The sequence below is a fragment of the Lepidochelys olivacea genome (genome assembly GCF_965140295.1).
Source record: "Lepidochelys olivacea isolate rLepOli2 genome assembly, chromosome: 1".
Lineage (NCBI taxonomy): Eukaryota > Metazoa > Chordata > Testudines > Cheloniidae > Lepidochelys > Lepidochelys olivacea.
This window is the reverse complement of record NC_140411.1, coordinates 142,111,700-142,137,697: the sequence shown is the minus strand read 5'-3', so window position 1 is coordinate 142,137,697 and position 25,998 is coordinate 142,111,700. Positions and strand designations below refer to the sequence as shown.

At 43.7% G+C, this 25,998-nt stretch overlaps 1 protein-coding gene across 3 annotated transcripts in view; it reads left to right on the top strand.

The window, feature by feature from the left end:
* Positions 1-25,998, top strand: part of SH3KBP1 (SH3 domain containing kinase binding protein 1) — a 336,824-nt gene that overhangs the window by 29,171 nt on the left and 281,655 nt on the right. For 2 of the 3 annotated variants that reach the window (XM_084616743.1, XM_084616744.1), the window contains exon 2: positions 21,987-22,144. In XM_084616743.1, coding sequence (XP_084472869.1) covers positions 21,987-22,144 — 158 coding nt within the window. Of the gene's footprint in view, positions 1-21,985; positions 22,145-25,998 lie in introns of those variants that run through there. The other variant, XM_084616745.1, reaches the window with a different exon arrangement.

The window sequence follows — 25,998 nt, the reverse complement described above, 5'->3', positions numbered from 1 at the left end:
AAGGTCAGAAGGGATCATGGTGGTCATCTAGTCTGACTTCCTGCACATCACAGGCCACAGAATCTCGTCCCCTCCCTACTGTAATAGATCGCTAACGTCTGGCTGAGTTACTGAAGTCCTCAAATCATGATTTAAAGACTTCAAGTTACAGAGCATCCACCATTTACACTTGTTTAAATTTGCAAGTGACCTGTGACCTAGTCCCATGCTGCAGAGGAAGGTGAAAACCCCCCAGGATCTCTGCTAAGCTGATTTGGGGGGTGGGGAGGATTCCATATGGTGATCAGTTGGACCCTGAGCATGTTCTGCAACACCCACCAGCCAGGCTCCTGGGAAAGAATTCTCTGTAGTAACTCGGAGCCCTCCCCATCTAGTGTCCTGTTCCTGTCTCTGGCTGTTGGAGATATTTGCTAGTAGCAGTTGCAGATGGGCCACATGCCATTGTAGGAAGTCTCATCATACCACAGAATCATAGAATATCAGGGTTGGAAGGGACCTCAGGAGGTCATCTAGTCCAACCCCCTGCTCAAAGCAGGATCAATCCGCAACTAAATCATCCCAGACAGGGCTTTGTCAAGCCTGACCTTAAAAACCTCTAAGGAAGGAGATTCTACCACCTCCCTAGGTAACCCATTCCAGTGCTATCTCCTCCATAAACTTATCAAGCTCAGTCATGTAATCAGGTAGGTGTTTTGCTCCCACTGATGCCCTTGGAAGGCTGTTCCAGAACTTCACTCCTCTGATGGTTAGAAACCTTCGCCTAATTTCAAGCCTAAACTTATTAATGGCCAGTTTATATCTGTTTGTTCATGTGTCAGCATTGGTGCTTAAGTTAAATGCCTCTCCTTTCCTGGTTTGTATTTATAGGGAGCATATCCTATTTCCCCTCGTCTTTCGTTGTCATCTAGATGTTTGAGATGCTCGTTCATCTAGTCTGCAATCCTTCCCTACGAATTTTTTCCCCTTGCTTGGGATGCAGGCTTCAGATAGTTTCTGCAACTTTAAGTCAAAATAATTCCAAGCCTCCTCCACATTCAGATCCTTGAGTTCTTCAGTCCAGTCCACTTCCTAACTAATTCCCTTTAATTTTTTTAGTTTGCTCTTTTGAAATCAAGCACTCTAATTGCAGATCTGTTTATCCTTCCATTTAGTTTAAACTGAATTAGCTCATGATCTGAAACCGAAGTTGTCCTCTACAGTTCTCTCTTATGAGGTCCTTGCTTCACACCAATACTAAATCTAAAAGCTCTTGTTGGTTCAGTGACTATCTGCTGAAGAAATCTGTCAGCTATTGTACCCAGGAATATCTAGGTCCAACCATTATTAGTAGCACTTGTCCTTCAACCTATATCTGGGAAATTGAAGTCTCCCGTAATCACACAACTCCAAGTAGCATTTATTTCATTAAAAATATAAAACAGGTCTCTCCATATTCAGATGGGGTTCTGGAGGTCTGTAACATATCCCAAGCACTATCCCAGTGGAGCGTCTGTTAACTTTCTTCCCCAAAGTGATTTCGACTCAAACAGATTCTGTTGTATCCATTCCATCACTTCTCATTTCTTTACAGTCTACCACACCTTTACCTTTTTCTGTCTTTCCTGAACAGCACACACCTTTCCATATGTGTATTCCAGTCATGACTCTATTCCAACATGTTTCTGGTATCACTAGAATATCTGGTTTCACTTTCTGGATTAATAGGTCTAGTTCCTCCATTTTGTTACCCAGGCTTCTGATATTGGTTTTTCCTTAGTTGTTTCTGCTTGGCTTTGCCCAGATTCCTTGCTTGATTGGTATAGTCATTGTACTGCCAGTGTTGCCTGCCTGACTGTTAATGCCATTGGTATGGGCGTTCTCTTTCCTCTTGACGTTAATTTTCCTACCCTCAGTTGTTCCTTTCTCTATTGCTATAGCCTCTTCCTTGATTTTCCTCATGCTCAATATTAGAATCGGGTGTGGAGATTATGTGAGCATCTTCTGACGGGCTCTCTGGAGTTCCTAGTTTAAAGCTGTTGGTTTTTTGTTTTTTTTTATCAGTTGTGCTGACCTCCATCCCAGAAGTTTTTCTCTCTCTACTCATGTGGAATCCTCCCATGAGAACTGTCCTCCGTCCATGAATGCCTCCAAAGAGACGAACATCCCAAAGCCCTCCTTGTAGCGCTACTGCCTGAGCCATCTATTGGTTATCGTAATCTTGTCTCACCTTTCGGCCTTCTCCTGTAGGGACCGGTAGATTCCCACTGAAGATCATCTGAGCCTCCCGCAGCTTCCATGTCCCGTCATCTTTATTGTCTCCTCCATTCCTTGGGTTGCTACAACTGTTGCCTCTGTAGCTGTCATAGCCTTCTTACCTAAGCTCCTATCAAGGATGGGGATGGACACTCTCCCCCCACCCCCTTCAGCCGTTTTTTGTCTCCTGTGCTGTTGCTCCTGCTATTCAAAGGGTAATTTTTCCTAGCTTTGCAGTAAGATTTGCAAGTAGATTTGACATCTGATCTCAATGCCAGCAGGAATCTTTCTCCATCCACACAACTTTTTGTGACAATATTGAAAGTACAGTTCACACAAAGTGCTAAAAAATTGACACTACAGTGTAATTAGAACCATGTGATAGTTACATTAGACTAATATTGCTAAACAGTGGCTACTTTCAAGGTATAAACTTTCTTCCTTCCCCTCTCCCCCCTCCACCCCCCACAGAATGAGCTGGTGTATTTCTGCTTCAGTAACACCGATGATAAGGTATTTAGAATAACAATGCAACTCTCTTGCTCCTCAAAAAAATCTATCTAAAGGAAAAGCACATATTTTTGTGTAGCTTATGTCCTTCAATAACTTCAAGCTGCTCGGGATGGGAGTTGGACAGCGCATAAGTAGTGTTCCCAGCATTGAGTGAATGGATGAATACGTTTATTCCAGGTCACATCAGAGTTATTTAGTTTAATCTTTGCATGTAAGGGTTAGTTATGAACTTTTCCATTTTTAGTTTTGTTTTTCAGTTCTAGCCATGCAGATATTCCTCTTCAGGTGCTAGCAAAATTTTAAAACTCCAGCACTGGAATCCTGGCTCCGTTGAAGTCAATGGGGAAACAATTGACTTCACTGGGGCCATGATTTTACCCTTAGGTGACTATTTCCCTTTGCAACTGGTCTGTCTTCTCCTGCTTCCTCTGTGCAACTAGTGGAATGTGGTAATATATCTGAGGGGGGAAAAAGATGTTTAAAAGGAGAAAACTTTTTCTAAAGGATTTTCCTTCTAAAGCTTCTTGAAGGTTTGGAGAGGTTCAGAATAAGTGGCTATGTAATTCACACTGCAGAGTTACAACAGAAATAATTCTCAAATAAAATGTGAATTACAAAGTATGGCAAGCTGGCTTATTGAGGCAGTAAAGCTTGAAGCACCTGCTATATTTGGAAGATGCACTTCAATTTGTTTTGCTGCTGAATCAAAAATCAAGCTCTGTTACTGGCAGCATCCTGGTCCTAGATATTGGTGCACAAGACAGAAGGGCCACTTACTGGAGTAGCTGTTTCCCCCGCGGGAAAGGATGAATTAACTCATGGGACACAGGCATTGTTCAGACTGCCAGCCAAATGAATGCTAGAGTGAGGGTGCTTGTTCTCTACAGTCTCTAAAGGGCATGGCAAATCTGGAAAATGCTGTTAGATCTAATGTGGCCTAAAAAGAAGCCTATAGCAATATGGTTCCAACTGCTACAGGTTAGAACTATTGTGGCTTTGTCCTGTTTCCTAGCTTATTCTTAAAATTTTGCATTGACCAGTCTGGTGATCACATGCAATTTATTGCACATATTGTCTTTAATTTTATATTGATATGTCTGTGACAAATACAAAGGTCTGGTGGGGAAAAAACTATTCTCATAAAGCCCATTCAACAAGATAATGTTTAATAAATGTTAAGTGCGTGTGTCTCTAAAACTTTGCTTACTGTGGGAGCCCTGTGAGATACTTCACAGTTCATGGAGTTTCCTGTATGTTTAAACTAATTTGCATAATATTCCTTATTTGCATAATTGGAAATCCTAGACCTGTATGCTGGATTATGATTGTAATAAATGTGTGGCTGAGTACAATCCTGGAATCGTAAAATATTCTACCTATCCTACAAGGAATTTCCTGCTCTGCACGAATTCCACTAAATAATGTTGTGTTCCTGTTTAAAAAATCAAAACAACAATACCTAACCCTCTCCAAAACAAAAAAAATACCCTTACCCCTATCCCAAGAAAACCAAAACCATCTCTATTCCTTTCCTATTAGATAAATAGAATTGTATACATTCAGACAGTCTTCAGCTAGGGCTCATATATGGTATGAGGGACACAATCTAGGCATTCTCTATATCAAAAGCACAGGAGCATTTATTGCTTCAGCAAAAGCTGAACTTGGTTATCTTTCTGGGCTTGTCACTGGGGTGGGGGCAATTACAAGCACTAGAGCAACTCTGATTCAAGACAGTAGGAGGCAATGTGCATGCACACCACTCACTTCCTACAATTCTCTTTTTTGTGGTGCATGCTGGAATGATTCCTTTCACTGAGGAGGGTGGTGTGTGTGTGCGAGAGAGAGAGCATGCGAATACTACACAAAATCCTTCTGATTTATCTTGGATATACAATGAGTAAAGATAAGAACAGCCATACTGGGTCTGACTTATCCATCTGTCCCTGACCATCTTTGCTAATAGCTGTTGATGGATCTGTCCTCCAGGAACTCCTCATTCTTTTTTTGAACCTAGTTATACTTTTGGCCTTCACAAAATCCCTGGCAATGAGTTCCAAAGGTTGGTTGTGCAGTGTGCAAATAAGTACTTCCTTGTGTTTGCTTTAAATCTGCTGTCTATTAATTTCATTGAGTGATCTTTAGTTCTAGTGTTATGTGGAGGGGTAAATAACACTTGCTTATTCACTTTATCCACACAGTTCATGATTTTGTAGATCTCTGTCATCCCCCTTATTCATCTCTTTTCCAAGATGAACAGTGCCAGTCTTTTTAATCTCTCTCATGTATGATGATTCATACCCCTAATCATTTTTATTGCCTTTTTCTGTACCTTTTCCAATCCTAATATGTCTTGTTTGAGAATGGACGACCAGAATTGCACGCAGTATTCCAAGTGTTGGGCATACCATGAATTTATATAATGACATTATGATATTTTCTGTTTTAATGTCTATCCTTTTCCTAATGGTTCCTAACATTGTTAACCTTTTTAAATTGCTGCTGCACATCGAGCCAATGATTTCAGAGAACTATCCACCATGACTTAAGATCTTGAGTGGTAACGGCTAATTTAGACCCCATCATTTTGTATGTATAGTTGGAATTATATCGTCCAATGTGCATTACTTTCTATTTATTAGCACTGAATTTCATCTGCCATTTTATTGCCCAGTCATCCAGTTTTGTGAGATCCTTTGTAACTCTTCGCAATTTGCTTAGGACTTTACTATCTTGAGTAATTTTGTATTGTCTTGCACATTTTGCCACCTCACTTCTCACCCCCTTTTCCAGATCATTCATAAATTTGTTGAACAACACAGGTCCCAGTAGAGATCCTTGAGGGACCCTGCTATTTACCTCTTTCCATGGTGAAAACTGACCATTTAATTACTATTCTTGTTTCCTCTCTTTTAACCAGTTACTGACCCATGACTGCTTAAGAGCCCTTTGGTGACGGACCTTTTCAAAGGCTTTATGAAAGTTTCTGAAGTACATTGTATTGACTGGATCATCCTTGTTCACGTGCTTGTTGATTCCTGCAGAGAATTCTCATAGATTGGTGAAATATGATTTTCTTTTACAAAAGCCATGTTGACTCTTCCTCAATATATCATGTTCCTCTATGTGTCTGACAGTTGTGTTCTTTACTATAGTTTTAAGCAATCTGCCTGGTATTTAGTTAGGTTTACAGGCATGTAATTGCCAGGATCGCCTCTGGACTCTTTCTTAAAAATCAGTGTGTGTTGGGATCCCCAGTGTAAAACCTGGAACTGTGCTTCTGTGCCTCCTTAACTCTCCAGCCTGGGCTGTCTCTCTCAGTGCTATGCCGGTGACAAACAGCAATACCCCTCCAGGCCCAGTGATCGCTCATCCATCAAATTTGTTGGTCTCTAAGGTGCCACAAGTCCTACTTTTCTTTTTGTGGATACAGACTAACATGGCTGCTACTCTGAAACCATCAGCATGTGGAGACTCACCCAGCTAATTTGCATAAATGCTCTCTAAGCCACTCATGAATCATACAGAGGCAACAGCATATTACCCCAGCCTTACACCCCAGAAATATACCGTCTTACACTGCTCAAGACTCCCTTGGATAGTGCAAGCTCATTAATTCGCCACTCCAACAGAGGTTTGTAGACATGCAGCAGCCCTTGTTAACCTGAGCTAAGATTCCCCAAGCACTTCAACCCAAACCACACTGTTTTAGGTAAAATATAAAGCAGATTTATTAACTACAGAAAGATAGATTTGAAGTGATAAGTAGAAGGCACAGAGATCAAAGTTGGTTTCATAAGAAATAAAAATAGAAACAGTCTAAATTGTAACTTTAGCAGAGTAAGCAAGATTTTAATCAAACAGCTCTTCTCACCCTCATACATGTTAGACAGCTCACAGTACTTAATACACAGACTGTATTTCTTTTCAGCCTGGGACCAATATCCCCAGTTCAAAGTCTCATTTATACTTTCTCTCCAGGTTCTAGAATGATGCTTGCTGTGGCGTGGGGGTTAGGCAGCCCCAGTTGTGTACACAACCTCTGTGAGGAGTCCCTGAGAGAGTGGAATCTTTCTGATGGCCCATCAGCTCCTTTCTGGCCAGTGATACTTGCTCCTTTGGTTGCTACTGAAAGGCTGGCTGTGAACGTCTCCCAGCTTCACAATGTATTTCAGTAAGACATATACCAATACTTCGTAGTTCACTTACAATGGTAGTACACACAATTCAAAAGGATATTAACGTTCAGCAAACCAAGACAACTTAAATGATACCTCACAAGGCATACTTTGTACAAAACCCATTATAATCACATTACAGAGATGAATGTGGGGTTTCCAGGATGCTATTTTGAGGTACTAAGTGTCACACAGTGTTACTTTTAGGTATCCTGCATTCATCTAGTATGGAGGCTGATTTAAGTGATAAGTTTTATATACCACAGTTAATAGTTGAATTTCAGAACTCTTGGGCGAATACCATCTGGTCCTGGTTACTTGTTACTGTTTAATTTACCAGTTTGTTCTAAAACCCTTCTCAGTTGACACCTAACTCTGGGACAGTTCCTTGGATTTGTCACCTAAAAAGAATGGCTTAGGTGTGGGAGACAACCTTGCATTCTCTGTAGTGAAGACTGCTTCTCCACAATGCCCTGATTTTTCTGAGTGCTCCTTTTGCACCTCAATCATCCAGTGGCCCCGCTGACTTTTTGGCAGGCTTCCTGCTTCTGATGTACTTTTAAAAAATTGCTGTTAGTTTTTTGTGTCCTTAGCTAGTTCTTCAAATTCTTTCTTGGCCTACCTTCTTATACTTGATTTGCCAGTGTTTATGCTCCTTTGTGTTATCCTCACTAGGATTTGACTTCCAGTTTTTAAAGGATGCCTTTTAGCCTCTGTCTCTTTTACTCTGCTGTTTAGCTAACGTGACATTCTTTTGATCCTCTTGCTGTTCATTTTGAGTTGTGGTGTATGTTTAGTTTGGGCCTCTATTATGGTGTTTTTAAATAGTCTCCATGCAGTTTGAATTTCACCTTGTGACTGTTCCTTTAAATTTCTGTTTAGCTAGCTTTCTCATTTTTGTGTAGTTCCCGGTATTGAAGTTTAAATGCTACTGTGGAGTACGGTGTGTGTGTGTGTGTGTGTGTGTGTGTTTTGGCATTTTTTCCCTCTACAAGGATGTTAAATTTAGTTACATTGTAGTCACTATTACTGAGCGATTCAGCTATAGTCTCTTCCTGGACCAGATCCTGTGCTCCACTTAGGACTAAATCAGGAATTGCCTCTCCCCTTTTGGTTTCCAGGACAAGCTGTTCCAAGAAGCAGTAATTTATGGCGTCCCTAGTCCAGGGGTCCACAACGTGGTGCCTGCGGGTGCCATGGTGCCCACCGGAGCATTTTTATGCACCCGCAGGACACCCCACTGCTGAAATGCTGCCGAGAAGTGTTGCCGTTTCTTGGCGGCATTTCAGCGGTGACCCTTCTTGCCGCTGCCACTTCTTGGCAGCGGTATTTCGGCGGCGAGGTGTTTGGCACCCGCCACAATCTTCTGGGAATAGCAATATGCTATTCCCACAAGAAAGGTTGGGGACCACTGCCCTAGTCAATATGGGGATAATTGAAATTCTCAATTACTGTTGTGTTTTCTGCCTTGGTGGCCTCTCTAATCTCTCTGAATATTTTACAGTCACTGTCACTATCCTGCTCAGGTGGTCGGTAGCATATTCGTCCTCCTATACTCTTATTGTTCAAGCATGGAATCTCTATCATTTAAGATTTTTACTTTTTGATTCACACATAGTGCCACTCTTCACCCCCCCCCCCATCAGTGCAACCTACTGTGTCATTCCTATGTATTTTGTACTCTGGTATTACCATGTCACTTGGATTATCCTCATTCCTCCAAGTTTCTGCAGTCCTTATTTATCAATATCCTCATTCAATGCCAGGTACTCAAGTTCACCCATCTTAGTATTTACATTTCTAGTATTTCGATATAAGCACTCTCACATTTTGTCAATATTCAGTTTTGTCTTCACGTTACTTTTAAATGGGACTCGTTTATGTTTGACTGTTCCTCACTAGCTCCTACTTGTACTTCCCTATCCTTTTTCTACTAGGATATAGAGTTCCAATTTTAATAAATTCACCTCTAAGGGAAGTCTTCTCCTGAGCTGTGTGTTCCTCTGCACCTGTCAACTTTCATACAGCCCTTAGTTTAAAAAATTTAGGCAGTCCCAGATTTGGTTGATAGCATTACAGGCATTATACAGTTGAAATGGTTCTGTACTAATATTTTTTCTATCATTCACATAAATCTTTGTACAGATTTTCTTCTCCACCCACAACACTTATATTTCAGTTTTCCCCAAGTCTCTTCTATAGTACTGCTACAGTAGACGATCATTATCTTTGCATAAGTCTCTCTGGTGGGATCCCCCTTCAGAACTCTACTTCTGAGGGAATTCTGTGCCAAAAAAATAAAAATTCTGCACATAAGTTCAAATTTTTCAGAATTCTGTGTATTTTATTTGTAAATGTGGAGGCTTCAGCATGGCAATGGGGAGTACAGGCCACTGGCTACACAGAGGTGAGAGGCCACCCTGCAGCCCGCTCCCTCCTGGGACACGGACTCAGCGGTAAAGCTGCACCCAACCTTGACACAGCGCAAGGGCCAGGACTGCCCCAGAAATATTCTGGGATCTTGCCCCTCCGTGCCAGGTACAACAAGATAACAAGCAAGAGGGACAGAGTCTTGCATGCCCGGCCCTGACCCCCGATCCAGGTATAGGGCAAGCAGACTCAGCCCAGCAGGATTTAAGCGTGGAGGGGCTTAATCCGGGGGGGATCCAGGTGTGGGGTGAGAGGATTCTGTGTGGGGCAATCTGGGTGCACGTTGCTCGGTGAGGGAGTCCGGGTGCAGGGAGCTCTGGATGCACAGGGGCTCATTGGGGGGGGTGTAGGGGGAATGGGACGCTGCAAGGGGGTCCAGGTGAAGATGGTTGGGGCTCAGCAGAAGGTCTGAGTGTGGGGGGCTTAGTGAGCGGATCCAGGTGCAAGGGGAGTGGAGTTTGGTGGGGTGGTCTGGGTGCATGGAGGCTCTGGATGCAAGGGGTGAGATTTGGTGGGGTTGGCTGGAGGGGGCCTGGGTATGGGGGAGGGTCCGGATGCCTGTGGGTTGGGCGGATGGGGAACAGCTCCCTGTAGTGACTCCTCCCACCTGTGGCTGAGGAGCAGGGGAGGGGTGATGCACTGCTGAGGAGGTTTCTGGGGTGGGTTTGACCCAGTCCCAGCCACTTCTTGCAGGGGAAGAGAAAGTCCCACCCTTCCCTGCCCCTAGCCTAGCTGGTACTAGCAGCAGAGCGCAGTGCAGGGTAGGAGCCTGTGGCTGAGGTGTCCCCAGGCCTGTCTCTATCCCCCGCAGTGATTTTACCTCTCCACTGGCTGCCCCAGGTGCCTGAAACGACATGCTGCGGGGGAGGGCGCATGACCACTCTTGTGGCTGCCCTGTCAGAAGTCATTTTTCTGCGGGGAATCAAAGAAATCTGCAGGGGACATGAATTTTGCGCATGTGCAATGGCACAGAATTCTCCCAGGAGTAGAACTCCTTTTCAAGAGAGAGAAATTTATAGCCTATTTATATAATCGGTGGGGTCTTGTATGAATAACCATCAAAGATCATTAATATCAGCATAAATTGTGAAGGCATCTTCAATTTTTTGAAGACTAGAAGTGACAACATTCGGACAAAAGTAGCATGAGTGGACTGTGCTGAGACAGTTCTCCTGCCCTGTACTGTAAAACCAGTGAATTTCTATGCACTGCATGCTTATTAAGGGAGCTGGCTTTTGGTTGGTGAATATAATGTAAAACAACCAGTGCACATCATGACTCATATGGTTAGGATAGAGACTGCTTGCCTTCCCATGTAATAGATGTATTCAGGTTAATAAGGATTGTGTCCTTTGTCATTCCCCAAGTTCAGTATCCTTAAAACTAAAATATGAAAGTACAATGGTAGCAGAATATCCTTACATTAGGAAGGCAGCTACACTTATAGGATGTACAGTAATGTAGGTTTATTGTTAATTTTTATTTCTTTTGGAGCTGAATTGTGCAAATATTTACTACCAGGTGTAATGCTTATTATTGTGAGTAGTCCCAAAGGAAATCAAGTAACCAGAGCAACACATAATTCTGAATTTCCATCCTGTGGGAAACTCCAACACTTCAACATTTTGTTTTGTCCTGAAATGGCATTGAACTGACCTGAAACCAAATATTTCATTTCAAATTTATTGATAGAAAATAAAAAAAATTGGAGGGAAAATTTTGATTTTGTGGAATTGCAATTGTTCCATTAGAAAATTCCCAACCAGCTCTTCACCTAATCTCTCTCTTTGCTGAAGTAATGGGACTACTCATAGTATGCTCCTGAGGACATTCTGTGCCAAAATATTAAAAATTCTGCATACAGTATTTTAATATTCTGCAAAATTCTGCAAATTTTATTTGTCAAATAAATGTGGAGGCTCCAGGATGGCATTCGGGAGCACAGGCCAGTGGCTGCACAGAAGTAGGAGATCACTGTGCAGCCCCCCACCACGACAAAGACTCAACAGTGAGGCTGCACCTAACCCTGACACAGTGGAAGGACCGGGCCTGCCCCAGAAACACCCCATGGCCTTGCCCCTCCGTGCAAGATGCACCAGTTGTGGGTGGGCAGGCAGGCTCAGCAAGGCAGGATCCAAGTTTGGAGGGGCTTAGTGCGTGGGGGATCCAGGTGTGGGTTGAGAGGGTTCTGTGTGGGGCAACCTGGGTGTGGGCGGCTCAGTGGGGGATCCGGGTACGGGAGGGATCTGGATGCAGAGGGGCTTTGGGGGAGTGGTGTTCTGGGTGCAACAATAATGGGTCTCTGCGGGGGGGTCCAGGTGAAGGTGGTTGGGGCTCAGTGGGGTGTGGGGTGTCTGGGTGTGGGAGGAATAAAGCTCAGCAGGGGATCTGGGTGTGGGGGGGGGCAGATGCTGGGGGAGTGTGACTCAGTGGGGTGGGGAACCAGGTGCAGCTGGTTGGGCTCAGCGGGGTGGGGATCTGGGTACAGGTGGCTCATTGGGGCAGTGCAGGGCGAGTGGGATTCATCAAATGGGGTTCTGAGTGTGAGGGGGTGAGGCTCAGTAGCAGGGTCTGGGTATGAGGGGGTCTGGATGCATGGATAGATGGGGGAGCAGCTCCCTGCACAGGGATCCCTCCCCCTGCAGCTGAGGAGTGATGGGTGCAGTAAATGGGGTGGGAGTTTGCAGAACTTTCTGCAGCGGGGGGAGAAATACGGGGGGGTGGGATTGAGCTGGCCTCACAGGGAGCTCACAGGAGGCGTCTGGCTCCTCGGGTGGCAGCTGCCTCCTCACTGAGTTCTGCGGCACACCTTTTGTACTTCCAGCCCCACCCACTGACTTCCAGGAGAAGGATTGAGTGTGGCATGGCTCCGCCCACTAGGGTTCAATGAGGGTTCCTCCCCCTCTGGGACTGTGGGCGGCCAGTCCGCCCCACTATAGATACTATAAATAGTTATTTAGAGTTGTTGTCTTTCTTGTTGCTTTCCTATTTGGGGTCAGTGACTTCTATAGCCATCTTCCAAAACTCATGATTCAGGCTGTCATGCAGGTTGATCTCCCTGAAGTCTGCCAATATCCATCCACGTACCAGGTCTTGCATAGGTTTCCCTCATAGTCAGCTTTTGTCATAGGTGCTGGAACTGCGGCTGCTGCCGCATCTCCTGTCTTGAAGTGGTTTCCATTATATACAGTGTTTAAACTTTGGTTCAGTGGCTCTTGGCACCCCCACCATGCAAATTGTTCCAAAAACAGTCATTGCAAGAGCCATGCTTCCGACAGAGCTCTCTGATATCAACTGGATATGTCCACACCAACATGGCTTAGCTTCCCTCGACTTGTCTTCAGTTGGAGCAACGTGCACTAGCCCCCTTACAATCTCAAACTTTAACCATTCCAGGGAGATGCTTTTCAACAATCTTCTTCCATACCACTTCACATCAGTTTAACTTGATCATCATTAGCATGCAGTGTAATATCCCTTTTATGTTTAAAATATTTATTTACAGTATTTTTTTTAATTCATGCTGAAAGCAAGTTTTGTTTATTTAAAAAAAATATTTATCTCTGGATTAGGACCTTAACTAACAAGTTTCAATGCAGATTGAATTTTTATGGCCAGATTGAAAACCACTTATAAATTGTATTTATTGTAAAGTGTTGACAGAGTATTAACTACCGTGCAACTGCGTAAATGAAGTTTCTGTTTATAACCATGGTATAATAGAAATATTGTGTACCAAAAATACATATTCAAGGCAATTGATTTTTAAATAATTGAACAGTCCATGATAACTAGTAAAAATTACTTAATATTTAAAAAATACAAATCCCGGAAGAATCATTGTCCTCTTACTGAGATTTATAGGTAATGTTACATGAAAAGCAGAATGGTGAAAATTGCTATTATTTCTGCTCCAAATTTTTAATTCCATGCTAATAATTTCATTGTTGTGGTTAGTTACAAAAATACAAATTACAGCTAATTTCCCCCCCCCCTGGATTTATGTAACTCAAATGTTATCTTTAAGTTTTAGTTTTGAGATTTTGAAAACCATTATTGCCCTCTTTCAGTTCTGATTTTCTGGTTATATTGTACAGCGTATGGTTTATCAATTTACATGAAACCTACGTGATGTACAGATGGAACTTTAAGTTTCCTGCTTGTCATAGAGAAACTCTAAACCTTTCGATTGCCACATTAACTGCACACTCTAGTTTCAGGTGACAGTATTTGTGGTGTGAGAAGTCATGTTAGAACAGAAGGTTGTATGACCATATGGCTTCTGTTACTTCCGTGGAATAGTGGCAAAGACTTTAATAACACTTCTATTGTGCGTAGACACTTCAGACATCTCCAGAAAGTTGGTGATATTAATTAACATAGTTCTTGCTATACAGTAACAATCTGTGATATTCTTGATAAGACACGGTGGTGTGGGTTAAGGTAGCAATAACTCTGATTGTCATCGCTTCTCTGAATTTTTGTCATGTTGTTAAAGCTCCTTTTACTCTGACTAGGTCTTCTTGGGGGGATTTGTTTCTGTTCAATAATGGCAATAAATAGGGACAGGAACTAGTAAATAGCCATAACCAATGAGGGAAAATTGTTGTGTAATTACCAAAAAAAGTCTGTTCTCTCAAGTTCCTGTAAATAGCTGGAGGTTGCGGGGGGGAGGGGGAGGTGTAGATATGTTGGCAATAATTTAATCAACTCTGTCTTCTGTCACTCCACATTCTTCAGCAAAATGTATCTTAAATTTATGTGAAAACTCCTGGTGCATATAATAGGCATTTAAAATTTTGTTTCATAAACCCAAAGTAGCAAATAAAAAAAACAAACAAACCCCAAACCTCTGTCCCTGGTACTGTAGTAGTCCCAGAAGTCACCTACTACAGGACAGGCCCAACAAAGAAAATAACAGAATGCCACTAGCCTTCACCTTCAGCCCCCAACTAAAACCTCTCCAACGCATCATCAAGGATCTACAACCTATCCTGAAGGACGACCCATCACTCTCACAGATCTTGGGAGACAGGCCAGTCCTTGCTTACAGACAGCCCCCAACCTGAAGCAAATACTCACCAGCAACCACACAACAGAACCACTAACCCAGGAACCTATCCTTGCAACAAAGCCCATTGCCAACTGTGTCCACATATCTATTCAGAGGACACCATCATAGCCTAATCACATCAGCCACACTATCAGAGGCTCGTTCACCTGCACATCTACCAATGTGACATATGCCATCATGTGCCAGCAATGCCCCTCTGCCATGTACATTGATCAAACTGGACAGTCTCTACGTAAAAGAATAAATGGACACAAATCAGACGTCAAGAATTATAACATTGAAAAACCAGTCGGAGAACACTTCAATCTCTCTGGTCACTCGATTACAGGCCTAAAAGTGGCAATTCTTCAACAAAAAACCTTCAAAACCAGACTCCAACGAGAGACTGCTGAATTGGAATTAATTTGCAAACTGGATACAATTAACTTAGGCTTGAATAGAGACTGGGAGTGGATGTGTCATTACACAAAGTAAAACTATTTCCCCATGTTTCCCCCCCCTCCCCCCCGTTCCTCAGAAGTTCTTGTCAACTGCTGGAAATGGCCCACCTTGATTATCATTACAAAAGGTCCCCCCTTCCCCCCCCGCTGGTAATAGCTCATCTTATGTGATCACTCTCCTTACAGTAAAAAGAAAAGGAGGACTTGTGGCACCTTAGAGACTAACCAATTTATTTCAGCATAAGCTTTCGTGAGCTACAACTCACCGATGAAGTGAGCTGTAGCTCACGAAAGCTTTTGCTCAAATAAATTGGTTAAAGCTTTCGTGAGCTACAGCTCACTTCATCGGTGAGTTGTAGCTCACGAAAGCTTATGCTGAAATAAATTGGTTAGTCTCTAAGGTGCCACAAGTCCTCCTTTTCTTTTTGCGAATACAGACTAATACAGCTGCTACTCTGAAACCTGTAGTAGTGAGTTCACTGTGTCAGTCCCTAACAGGGAAGTTGATAATTGGTTTTGATTCTGTCTTATGGGATTTTTGTTACAATTTAGATTGACAGTTGTATGATGTCATGCATAGCTGATCATGTTGGCATAGGAACGAACATTCAGTTTTCAGATCAAAATAGCTTGAATTGCTTTGGTGCTGGATTTCGTCTCCTCATGTCAGGGAAGGAGTGCTAAGGAGAGTGTACATTGCATGTTGGGGGAAAAAATGGTTAACTTGTCAGGGTTAGAGATATGTGTTTGACATTATTGAGGCATCATGTACATTGTTTTGAAGTAAAAGTTGCTGAAAAAAGTTAAGTAGTCCAGTGATCTAGGGCTAGATCCTGTGCTCCCTGGTGTCACTGAGAGGTTTCCTCTTGCCTTCAGTAGGAGCAGGTGTAGGCTATTAATGCATAAGCAGAGCTTACAAGTAAAATTAGTTTGATCTCATTGTCCATGAGATGCTTTTCTCCTCTCCTAAAGCACTGTGCAATTTAGGATGCAAGCAAATCTGTTCCAGAGAGATCTAGCACAGCAGATCTCCACTTGAAATCAACGAAAGTTAGGCACTGTCAAAGTCAGATTCAAGACTTACTGAATTTGTTAGACCACTCTGTTTATTAGCAAAACGCTTTGCCAATGCACCCAGATATGTGAGCCTCCTGCAAAAGCTCAAGCTAACTTATTTAAACAGATAAGGGAAAGCCAATTTAACATAGGAGACAAAAGGAAGCAGAAACTGACAAGTATACATACATATCTTATTTGCATACTAACGTTTGCCAATCTCCTAGCTCAGTAGGAGCTCTAAGTTAATTAGTTTGAGGACCCATTGTCTCACACTCCTTAATGTTTCTCTTCCTGACAACTATATTTCAACAAAACCTTCAAGCAGCATTTCTTTAATGAATTATAATTTCAATATAATTCATTCTACTTCCACAGCACCTAAATACCTGAGAGTATCTAGGCCAAAATCCGCCCCCCCCCCAAAAAAAAAAAAAAAGTTGGCAGAATGTATTATTCAAAACATGTTTTGAAATATGGATGTGCAAATCCTTTAGTATGCTTTTAAAAATGAACTTGATTTAATAACTGAAACTCAGTCCTATAAATTATAAAGCACGGTTAGGCTTTTATGTGCTATTTTTGATACATGGGAACTTGGATGTCTTTTTTTCAAAATGTTATTTTTCAATGATTTTCACATTCCTTCGATTTACCCTATTCGCCACCCTCCAGAGCTGTGGATTTCTTAGCTTTTTTTGAAAAATGCTTACAATTATCCAGTTGCTGTGAAATTTCACCCTTTCTGTGCCAGCTGCTGTTTTGTATACCATCATCAAGTCACACACACTTAAAAAAATAACTTTGGAATTTCCTGATAGGGTTCAGAATTAAAGAAGTATCAGTGAGCAGGAAGTTTCCTGGGGAGGACACATCTGTGTTTAATTAAATTTAACTTCCGTTTCAAAAAATTGTTTCTCGCACTTATGGTTGCAAAGATATATGTTCCAGTTCCTCTGCAGCAGCTTATAGCTTCCCCAAGCAGCTGCAAAGTCCAATTAACAGCAGTATGGTCAATTTTACTGGTGCTATTCAGAATAAAATGAAGTCATATCAATTTTACACTGCTCCTTGGGTGCAGCGTCAGAGGCAAGGACTGGAATTATTTATGGAGAAAGAGGATTCAAAAATAAAGACTAGGAGAGTTGTACGGTATTGATCCGTTTCTTTCACTCTTCTTCTTGCAGCAGCCAGGGAATGGGGAGGCAGTGTAATTTGAAGAGTCAGTACTGGGAGTGAGCCTAGAGTTCCTACTCTTCCTTTCTCTCTTCTCCCCCCCCCCCCCCCGGTTTTGGAAAGGTTCATTCATAGCAACTGAGAGGAGGCCTGTCCACCTCAAGAACTGCAGGGTGAGGGGTGGCTCTGACAGAGTTACATACTTCATTTTCAGCAAGATGAGGATAGAGGCTAATAGGTTTTCTTGGAAGAGAGCAGAAGGATCTGACACCTACCAAAGGGACTTCACAAGCTGTCAGGCCTGGAGACAGTTGGGCCATATTACAGAAGTAGACTTTTTTAAAAGAAGGGTTTGGGCCACACAAGCTCCTGCCCTCATTGCCTGGACCAAAGGTGAAAAAATTATTTAAGGCCTACAATAGTGACATGCCTCTTTAAACCCTGAAGTCGCCTGAGTTCTAGCGATCTCGCCAGGGCTGCAGCATGGAGATGCTTCCCAACTAACAGACCACTCAGCCCACCACAAGGGGATATATGCATCTATGAACAATATGGAAAATTAGTAGGACCCTTAGTTAGGTGTCTGATTCAAGCTCTGATTGAAAGTAAATTCTTTCTAAGAAGTGGTATTGGACTTCATCTCACGTATGCTACAGGTCTTGCTATTTGTTTTACAGGCAGTGGGCCCCTTATGGCCTCGGCGCTGTATTGTTGGTCTCTCTGTATACATGTTTCTTTTGTTTTGTGGTTCCCATACAGGGGCCAGAGGTTCTCACCAGCAGATCTTTCTTCCCAGATCCCTGAAAAGGTGCCACGACTGATAAATTCCTTATCTTAATGGTTCCCCCGGAAGGCTAGCAATGGCATTCTCGTAATCTGTGGTCTCACGGGTGGACCAAAGCGGGCAACCAAATGCAAACTATCCAATGAACAGAATTGTCCTTTAGACTTTAGCCTCCAGTGCAGAAAGAGCATGATAACTTCACCATTATGCATTAAAATGGTTTATTCCATCTCTAGCTTCTTTATGATGCCCATGATCTCACTTGTGGGTATTTTGGATCCATTATGATTAAAGCTACGTTTTAGTCACAGGTAGTTTTAGTAAAAGTCACAGACAGTTCCTGGGCAGTAAACAAAAATTCACGGCCGGTGACCTGTCCATGACTTGTACTAAAAATATCAGTGAATAAAACTTGGGAGGGGGAGCTACTTGGGGGAGGGCGGCCTGGCAGCTTCGGGGTGGGGGAGGGAGGTGGTGGTGTGCAGCATAGGACCCCGCTGGTGCTGGAGGGGAGGGTTGGGGCTCGCAGGCTCCCTAGCCGGTGCTGTCCATCCCCCTCAGCAGAGTTTGTGTGTGTGAGGAGCCGGGGGTTGGGGCACTGGACGGGATGAGGTGGGCTCTGAGCAGCACTTACCAGGGGGGTGCCAGAAGTACCGACATCCCCCCTGGATCAGGTCCTAGGTGGAGGAGTGGCCACACAGCTCGGCGCGTTGCCTCCGCCTGCAGGCACTGCCCCTGCAACTTCCACTGGTCGCGGTTCCCAGAGCCTGCTTCACCCTGTTCGGTGCCCCAACCCTCTGCCTCCTCCAACACTCAAACTTCGCAGGGCGGGGGCCAGAGACGCCCTGCGCCTGGTGCAGGGGCTGCCTGAGCTGTCCCTGAGCCAGACATACCAGCTGCTGCAGAAGTCATGGAGGTCACGGAAAGTCACAGAATCCATGACCTCTGTGACAAACTCTCAGCCTGAATTATGATGCCAAATGGTGGCTGTGATGTCTAAGTCTTGGTAGGACTAGAAATCTTTAATTATCTAATGTGAGATGAGACTGTAGTATGTTTTGATGAAAGGTCTCCAGGACATTCAGAAGTTCAAGGTGTGTTGTGGCCTTTAGCCCTTGACAAAAAGCAATCAGGCTCTTCTAGCTATAGCTAGGTGATATCTCTGTCTGTGTTAATATTGCCCAAGAAACAAGAAAATGGGTGTGTGTGTGTGTGTGTGTGAGAGAGAGAGAGAGAGAGAGACTTCTTTGGGATGGGAGGAATAACCATACTCTCTTACCAACCTAGTTGGATATAATGTTCTATCCCTTTGTAAGTTAGGTGGAATGTTATTGGGATTGTCTTACTATCTGTGGTGGTATCACGGTCTTGTCTGGGCCAGTGGGGCTTTGCCCGCCCTCATTTTACAACTGTAAATTGATATTTAACTCAAGATGGCCACCTGGGCTTTAAATTTCATAATCTAAATTTAACACTTCTTCGCTGGTCCAACTACAATAAGCTGTGGTCAGAGTGTGGCCTCTGACCAAGCTGGGTTTCTTGGGTTAAGACTGGAGACATTCTTCCTCCCCATCTCAACTTCACCCAGAACTGGCTCCTGGAAGAAACAGCCAGTAATGTGGTGGTGTTGCCCCTTGCTGGGCCCTGATTGGATTCTGCTTGCTCATCGCCCTTCTAGATCGGGGTGGGCAAACTTTTTGCCCCAAGGGCCACATCAGGGAATAGAAATTGTATGGCGGGCCATGAATGCTCACAACGATGGGGTTGGGTTGCGGGTGAGGATGAGGAGTTTGGGGTGTAGGAGGGTGATCTGGCTGGGACCAAGGGGTTGGGAGGGTGGGAGGTTGATCAGGGCTGGGGCAGGTGTCCGGGAAGGGGTACAGGTTCTGGGTGGAGGTGTGTGGACTCTGGGGTGGGCCTGAGGATGAGAGGTTTGGAGTGCAGGAGGGTGCTACGGGCTGGGATTGAGGGGTTTGGAGAGCTGGAGGGGGATCAAGGTTGGGGCAGGGTGTTTGGGGCGTGGGGAGAGGCTCAGGGGGTGCAGGCTCCGAGCGACGCTTACCTCAAGCGGCTCTCGAAAGCAGTAGCATGTCCCTTCTCCAACTCTTATGCAGAGGCGCAGCCAGGCATCTCTGCACGCTGCCAAATCCGCAGGCACCGCCCCTGCAGCTCCCATTGGAGCGCGTAGGAGCAAGAGCAGGGCCATGCCGCGGCTTCCGGGAGCTGCGTGGTGCGGCCCCGACCCTGTGCCCCCGCTGGAGCAGGGCCGAGGCGGCTCGACCGCGACCCAGCACCCTAGCCGGAGCAGGGCCAAGCCACATGATGTGGCTCGCAGGCCAGCTTAAAATGTCTCCGGCCTGCGGGGTTCTGCTAGCAGCTGATCCTGGATGGCCTCTCTAGGCAGCTCTTGAAAGAATGAACTCACTCCTCCTTTTCTTCAAAAGGCCATCTGAGGGTGGTGGTGTCAAGGTGGCAGGGCCTCCAGCAGGGGGCAACAACACCCTGTTCCTGGTTTAATGGTGTATGTTCCTTTAGCTTTGCCAGCTGCCGTGATTCCCCAAGAGAGCATTCACTCTCGTGGTATCTTACATGGCACACACAGTTATCTGCACAGAAAGGAGATGCATGTGGGTATTTCTGTTCCTGCAGCTTCAGCCTCTTCGGGGGGTAAATGTTCTACAGAATGTCCTTAGAGTATGATTTCCCATCACAGGAGATGGGGCTTTCTAAATGCAGCTATTCCAGAGATTCTGGCATCCAGTCTTCTTTTGGTAGCTGCTGGGAGAGCCTCTAGAGATAAGAATAAAGTAATTTTGGTTAGGAGGGTGGTTTCAGGTGAAAATAAGTGAGAACAGCACCCAAAGGAAAATGCCACAATTGTTCTAGAGCGCCAAAAACCAAACAAACACAAGCAAACAAACAAAAATTTCCTTCCACCATTGAGCATCATCTTGCTAGTAACAGAAAAGTTATTAATTCCTTCTGCACGGCTTGCCTCTGATATTGGCTTTTTAAAAAAAAATATTTTTTTTTGCCACAGTAAGTCAAATACTAAATATTTAGAAAATTTACTGTACGCCTCAATTCCACACTGATAGAGGAAGAGCTCGATGATATGGTATGGGGGTGGGCAGAGAAACTTTACCCATTTCTAATAGAGCTTATTCCTGCCATTATGAATTTCCTAGGCCCTTCCAGTGGGAGATATAGATATACACGATATCGACATAGGTATTTGTAATATAATATGAGAATCTGGGGTTGGGGTTGGGTTTATGGAGCTTTTTATTCTTCTGGGAAAAGAGTAAGGCATACTACCTGGCATGATTAAATACTGGTATAGGAGCAGCAACAAATAAGTGTGTGTGTGTGTGTTTTGACATTTTGGAGCAATAGTAATATTTGAATTTCACATCCTCTGATGCATTGTCATTTTGCAAGTGAACATCAATTTTTCCTCCTCAGTGAAATCCTAAGAGAGTATATGCACAAAGCAAAACTTTGCCAGGCTGAGCTCTGCATTTCTGGATACATCTTGCTTATTGAGAGATTGTTATAGAGAAATTTAGCATCATGCAGAAATTTTAATAATTGCTTCTGGGGGTAGCAATGATGTGCCTGGCAAACTGAGTAAAGGATTATGGTTTTGAATGGTGTGGATTTGAACACCATTTCAGAATAGTACTGAAATAAAGCAAGTATTTATAAAGTAAGAGGGAGAAAAACCATAACCTTTTCCCAGAAGTAGACACCAGTTTGTAATGCTTACATCTGAATGGATACTGCTGCAGTGACACAAATTGATTTTTTTTAAATTAAAAGATAAATATAAAATAAACTGATTCAAATTGCTGTCTGTCAACCAGTCATAAAAGGTTTCTCAAAGGATCTCCCCCCACCAGCACTTGTCCATAATATGCTGCTGTTGTATGAAGTCTTCAAGGTTAATCTGATGCTATTCCTGTTGCTGAGCGGCTGTTACCGGGTTGGTTGGTTGGTTGGTTTTTTCTTTTTATCTCTGAAGCCATGAAAACTTTAATCAACCTGACTGCAAATAAATACTGTCTCTAACTCTCTGCAACATGTGGCTGTTTCTTTTTTAGTGGAGGCGATAGTGGAATTTGACTACAAGGCTCAACATGATGATGAGCTGACAATCACAGTAGGTGACATAATCACCAATATCAAGAAAGAGACTGGAGGCTGGTGGGAAGGACAGCTCAAAGGCAGAAGAGGTTTGTTCCCTGACAACTTTGTAAGAGTGAGTACAAAGTGAAACAGTTCTTGTATATTGTACTTACTAGCTTGTATTGTTGTTTGACTGAAAAGCAGTCTTTTTATATCATGCTGCTATTAGTATTTTTTTGAATCATGTTGCATTACAAAGTAGAGAATGCATTTGTGTGGATATCTAGTGTAGTTACGATATCATTAAAAATAAATAAATAGACAAACCTTTTTCCTGCTCTGCAGTGGTTATTGCAGCTCCATGGTCTGAAAACAAAATTAACTTTTAGGACAAAGCCATCCTCCAAAACTCAGTTCCTTGTATGACTCATGCTGTTTGTAATATCTTCTCTCTCATATACAGTATCTATTTATAGATATCTAGAGTGCATTATGGTGTGATGTAAAGGCTTTATCACAGGAGAGGGCAAACTATGGGCTGGATGCGGTCCATCAGGGCTTTCAATCCGGCCTGCAGGATTGCCAGCCTGATGGCACAGCAGGGCTAAGGCAGGCTCCCTGCCTGCCCTGGCCCCACACCACTCCCGGAAGCAGCCAGCACCACATCCCTGCAGCCCCTGGGGGAGCAGAGGGCTCCGTGCACTGCCCTTGCCTGCAGGCACCAACCTCCTCCAGCTATCATTGGCCAGGAACAGGGAACCATGGCCAATGGGAGCTTTGGGGGTGGTACCCACCCTCCGGTGAGGGCAGCGTGCGGCGAAGCCACCTGCCGCACCTCACCCCCAAGAGCCATTGCTGGATATGCTGGCCACTTCCGGGAGTGGCGTGGGGTCAGAGCCTGCCTTAGCCCCACTGCATGCCACTGCCACCCTAGAGCCACTCGAGGGTAAGTGGTGCCAGGCCGGAGACCACACCCTGTATGCCTCCTGTTCCCCAACCCCCTGCCTTGAGCCCCCCTGCTGCACCCCTTTCCACACCCTGCACTCCCTCCTGCACCCCTGCCCCAGCCCTACATTCATAGCCCTGCATACAATTTCCCCACCCACATGTGGCCCTCGGGCCAGAAAGTTTGCCCACCCCTGCTTTATCAGCATAAGCTTGGGGTAGATGCGTTATTCACAAATAGTGAAGCTATGAGTGAGTTATGCAGATTTTTTTCCAAACAAATGTCTTTAAAATCTTTATACCACAACTCCCGTTCATGTTTCTAGAATGTGCCAAATATGGTGCAGAAATACTATTTTTAGGAATGTTTTCAAGTGTTCTTTAATATCTTGTGTGGAGGCTCTTCTTTGTTCCCCTCCTCCCGTAAGAGCATCCACCATGATCTTGTACTGGGACCTGCGAGTGGGGACCCATATGCCTATACTGAGTCTTCTTGGTTCAGGGGTCGTTGTTTGCAGATCTTGATGTAGCTTTGAGGCGACAGTTACTATGAACCTAGCTCTGTAGGAGTCCAAGGGAGGCATAATAACCAGAATACATTACTAAAGTAGCTTTTCTAGACACCAGTATTGGGATTTTCAAGACTGATATTGCAGCCCTTAAGGGTCTGAGAGAATGTCCTCTTTCCAATGGTATAAAGGTCCTGTTTCTAGCTGTGCAGAGCCATTGCATGTTGGACTTCAAACATATAAAGCATCTGTTACTGATGCAGGATTGAATATTGTTCCTTGTAGTCCTTGTCAAAGTGTCATTTTTTGAGTAGTGGGTAGGAAGTTCTACATCTGGTTAAAGGAGGAAGAAACTATTTTGTGGAAGATTTTTTTTTATTAAAATTTTTGAAAGCTTCTCAAAATCCTCCCCCCGCCCCCCCCCGCCCCAAAAAGAAAAGAAAAAGAAAATGTTTTTGAGGTCTGTTGCAGACAATGATAATGTTAGTTTCCCAAAAAAAGGGTTGCAAGACTTCTATAATGGAAAGTGTTAGACAACCTAAGTGTAGGGGTTGCTTGCCAGATTCTCCTATAATACAGTAGGACCTCAGTGTTACGAACAACAGAGTTACAAACTGACCCGTCAACCACACAGCTCATTTGGAACTGGAAGTAAGCAATCAGGCAGCGGCAGAGACCTCCCTCCCCCACAAAAGCAGTGCAATGTTAAATGTAAACCTCTTCAAAAATAAAGGGAAAGCAGCATTTTTCTTCTTCATAGTAGTTTTTAAAGCTGTCTTAAGTCAATGTTCAGTTGCAAACTTTTGAAAGAACAACCGTAATGTTTTGTTCAGAGTTACGAACATTTCAAAGTTATGAACAACTTCTATTCCCGAGGTGTTCGTAACTCTGAGGTTCTACTGTATCTAAGTTTTGTTACCTCCTGTACTTTCTAAATGATCGCAAACATGTGCATCTAATCAAATGATCTCAAAATTTTACCATTTTTCTCAATAAAAAAGAACTTAAGGCCAATATAAACATATACATTACATGCAATATCAATAAAACTGCAGTTTTTGCTTAATCAGCATATAAAGCTATTTTCAAAAGAACTGAAAACCAGATTACGCACGTGCTCTTTCTCATAGTCAACCAGAACACAGAGTAAAATTTGCTTTTCCTTTGTGGAACCTTCCGTATTCCAGTTGGATACAACTGTAATAGGAAAAAGTTTCTGACATACATTCTTTAAAAAAAAATAATACTGTGCGAGAATCTCAAAAGTGCATAACCTCACCTGCTGCTTCAATTTGTTTTATCCATAATCTCCTTAAACTTGATAGAACTACAATTCAGCATGGACATAGTCACGTTGGGAAAGCTTGTCAAGCATGATAACCATGGCAAATAAAATTAATGCAAGTATATAATAATCACATACATAAATATACTCACTCATGTTCACTGCGCCTCTCTTGAATTCCTGAGGATTCCTAAGGATGTTCACAACAATATCAAGTAGGTGTAACTTGCTTTTGGGAGCTGTGTTCAAAATGATCACTACTTTTTCAGTGTGTCTTGATGTTTCTGGTATGTGGCATCCTACCCTACTTCAGAATATCAAAATAGTTGCTCTCAGAGGTGAAAATAGTAGCTCTTCGCAGTGAAACGTTTTACATATATGTTCATATACCTGCGTAAAGGTAAAATTTCACCTGTGAGTGGAGGGGCTGTGACAGGCCTCTAATACAGGGAACTGCAGCTATTCTTTTGTGCCAAAGAAGGATGAGGAGCAGGCAAACAGAACTGCACTCCCTGCAGGCATTGGGGTGGATTCAGTGCCAGTTGCACATTGCCCATCATGGAAGGTTTTCATGGTTTAGCTATGGGAAGGGTAGTAGTATGGGCACCGAGTCTGTGATTACATGGATTGGGTGGCCATGAAAGCTGTGACAGGACTGCAGAAAAGTCACAACCCCTGTTTAACTCAAACATTGGTATAAGGGCATTGAAGCAACCCTACTTGTGCCTGCAAATTGGGGGATGGTTTCAGTGAGGTATTTGCTGCACTGGACTTTATAGGAGGGTTGGAGATTGTAGGCATGAGTACTATCTGAAAATCTTGGATTTGTTACCCATAAACCTCCTTGATCAGTACATGCCATAATACTGACAAACTAGTTTATAACAAAAAGAAAATAGCACTAAAGAAAAAATAGTTATTGTAAGGTCACAACAATAGCAATAGGTCTGCTGTACAAAGGAGATTGCATGTCATCAGAATACATATATGCAAGGAAGCTTTTTTTTTTTTTTTTTTTTTTTTTTTAATGGAGCCTGCCACCCACTACCCAAGGGCTGAATCCTGACCCCACCAGCCCTGGCAAGGCGGGGAACTCACTGGCTGCCCGCTCCTCCAGCTTTTTTGTCTCCAAAGGTGAGCAGAGTCCAACCACTGCTGGCGGCCCTGGGGGTGGGGGCTGCAGCTTTGCCATCCCCCATCACTGCCTAGGAGGCTGTGGCTGCAAGAGAAGTCGCTGGTGGCCTCATG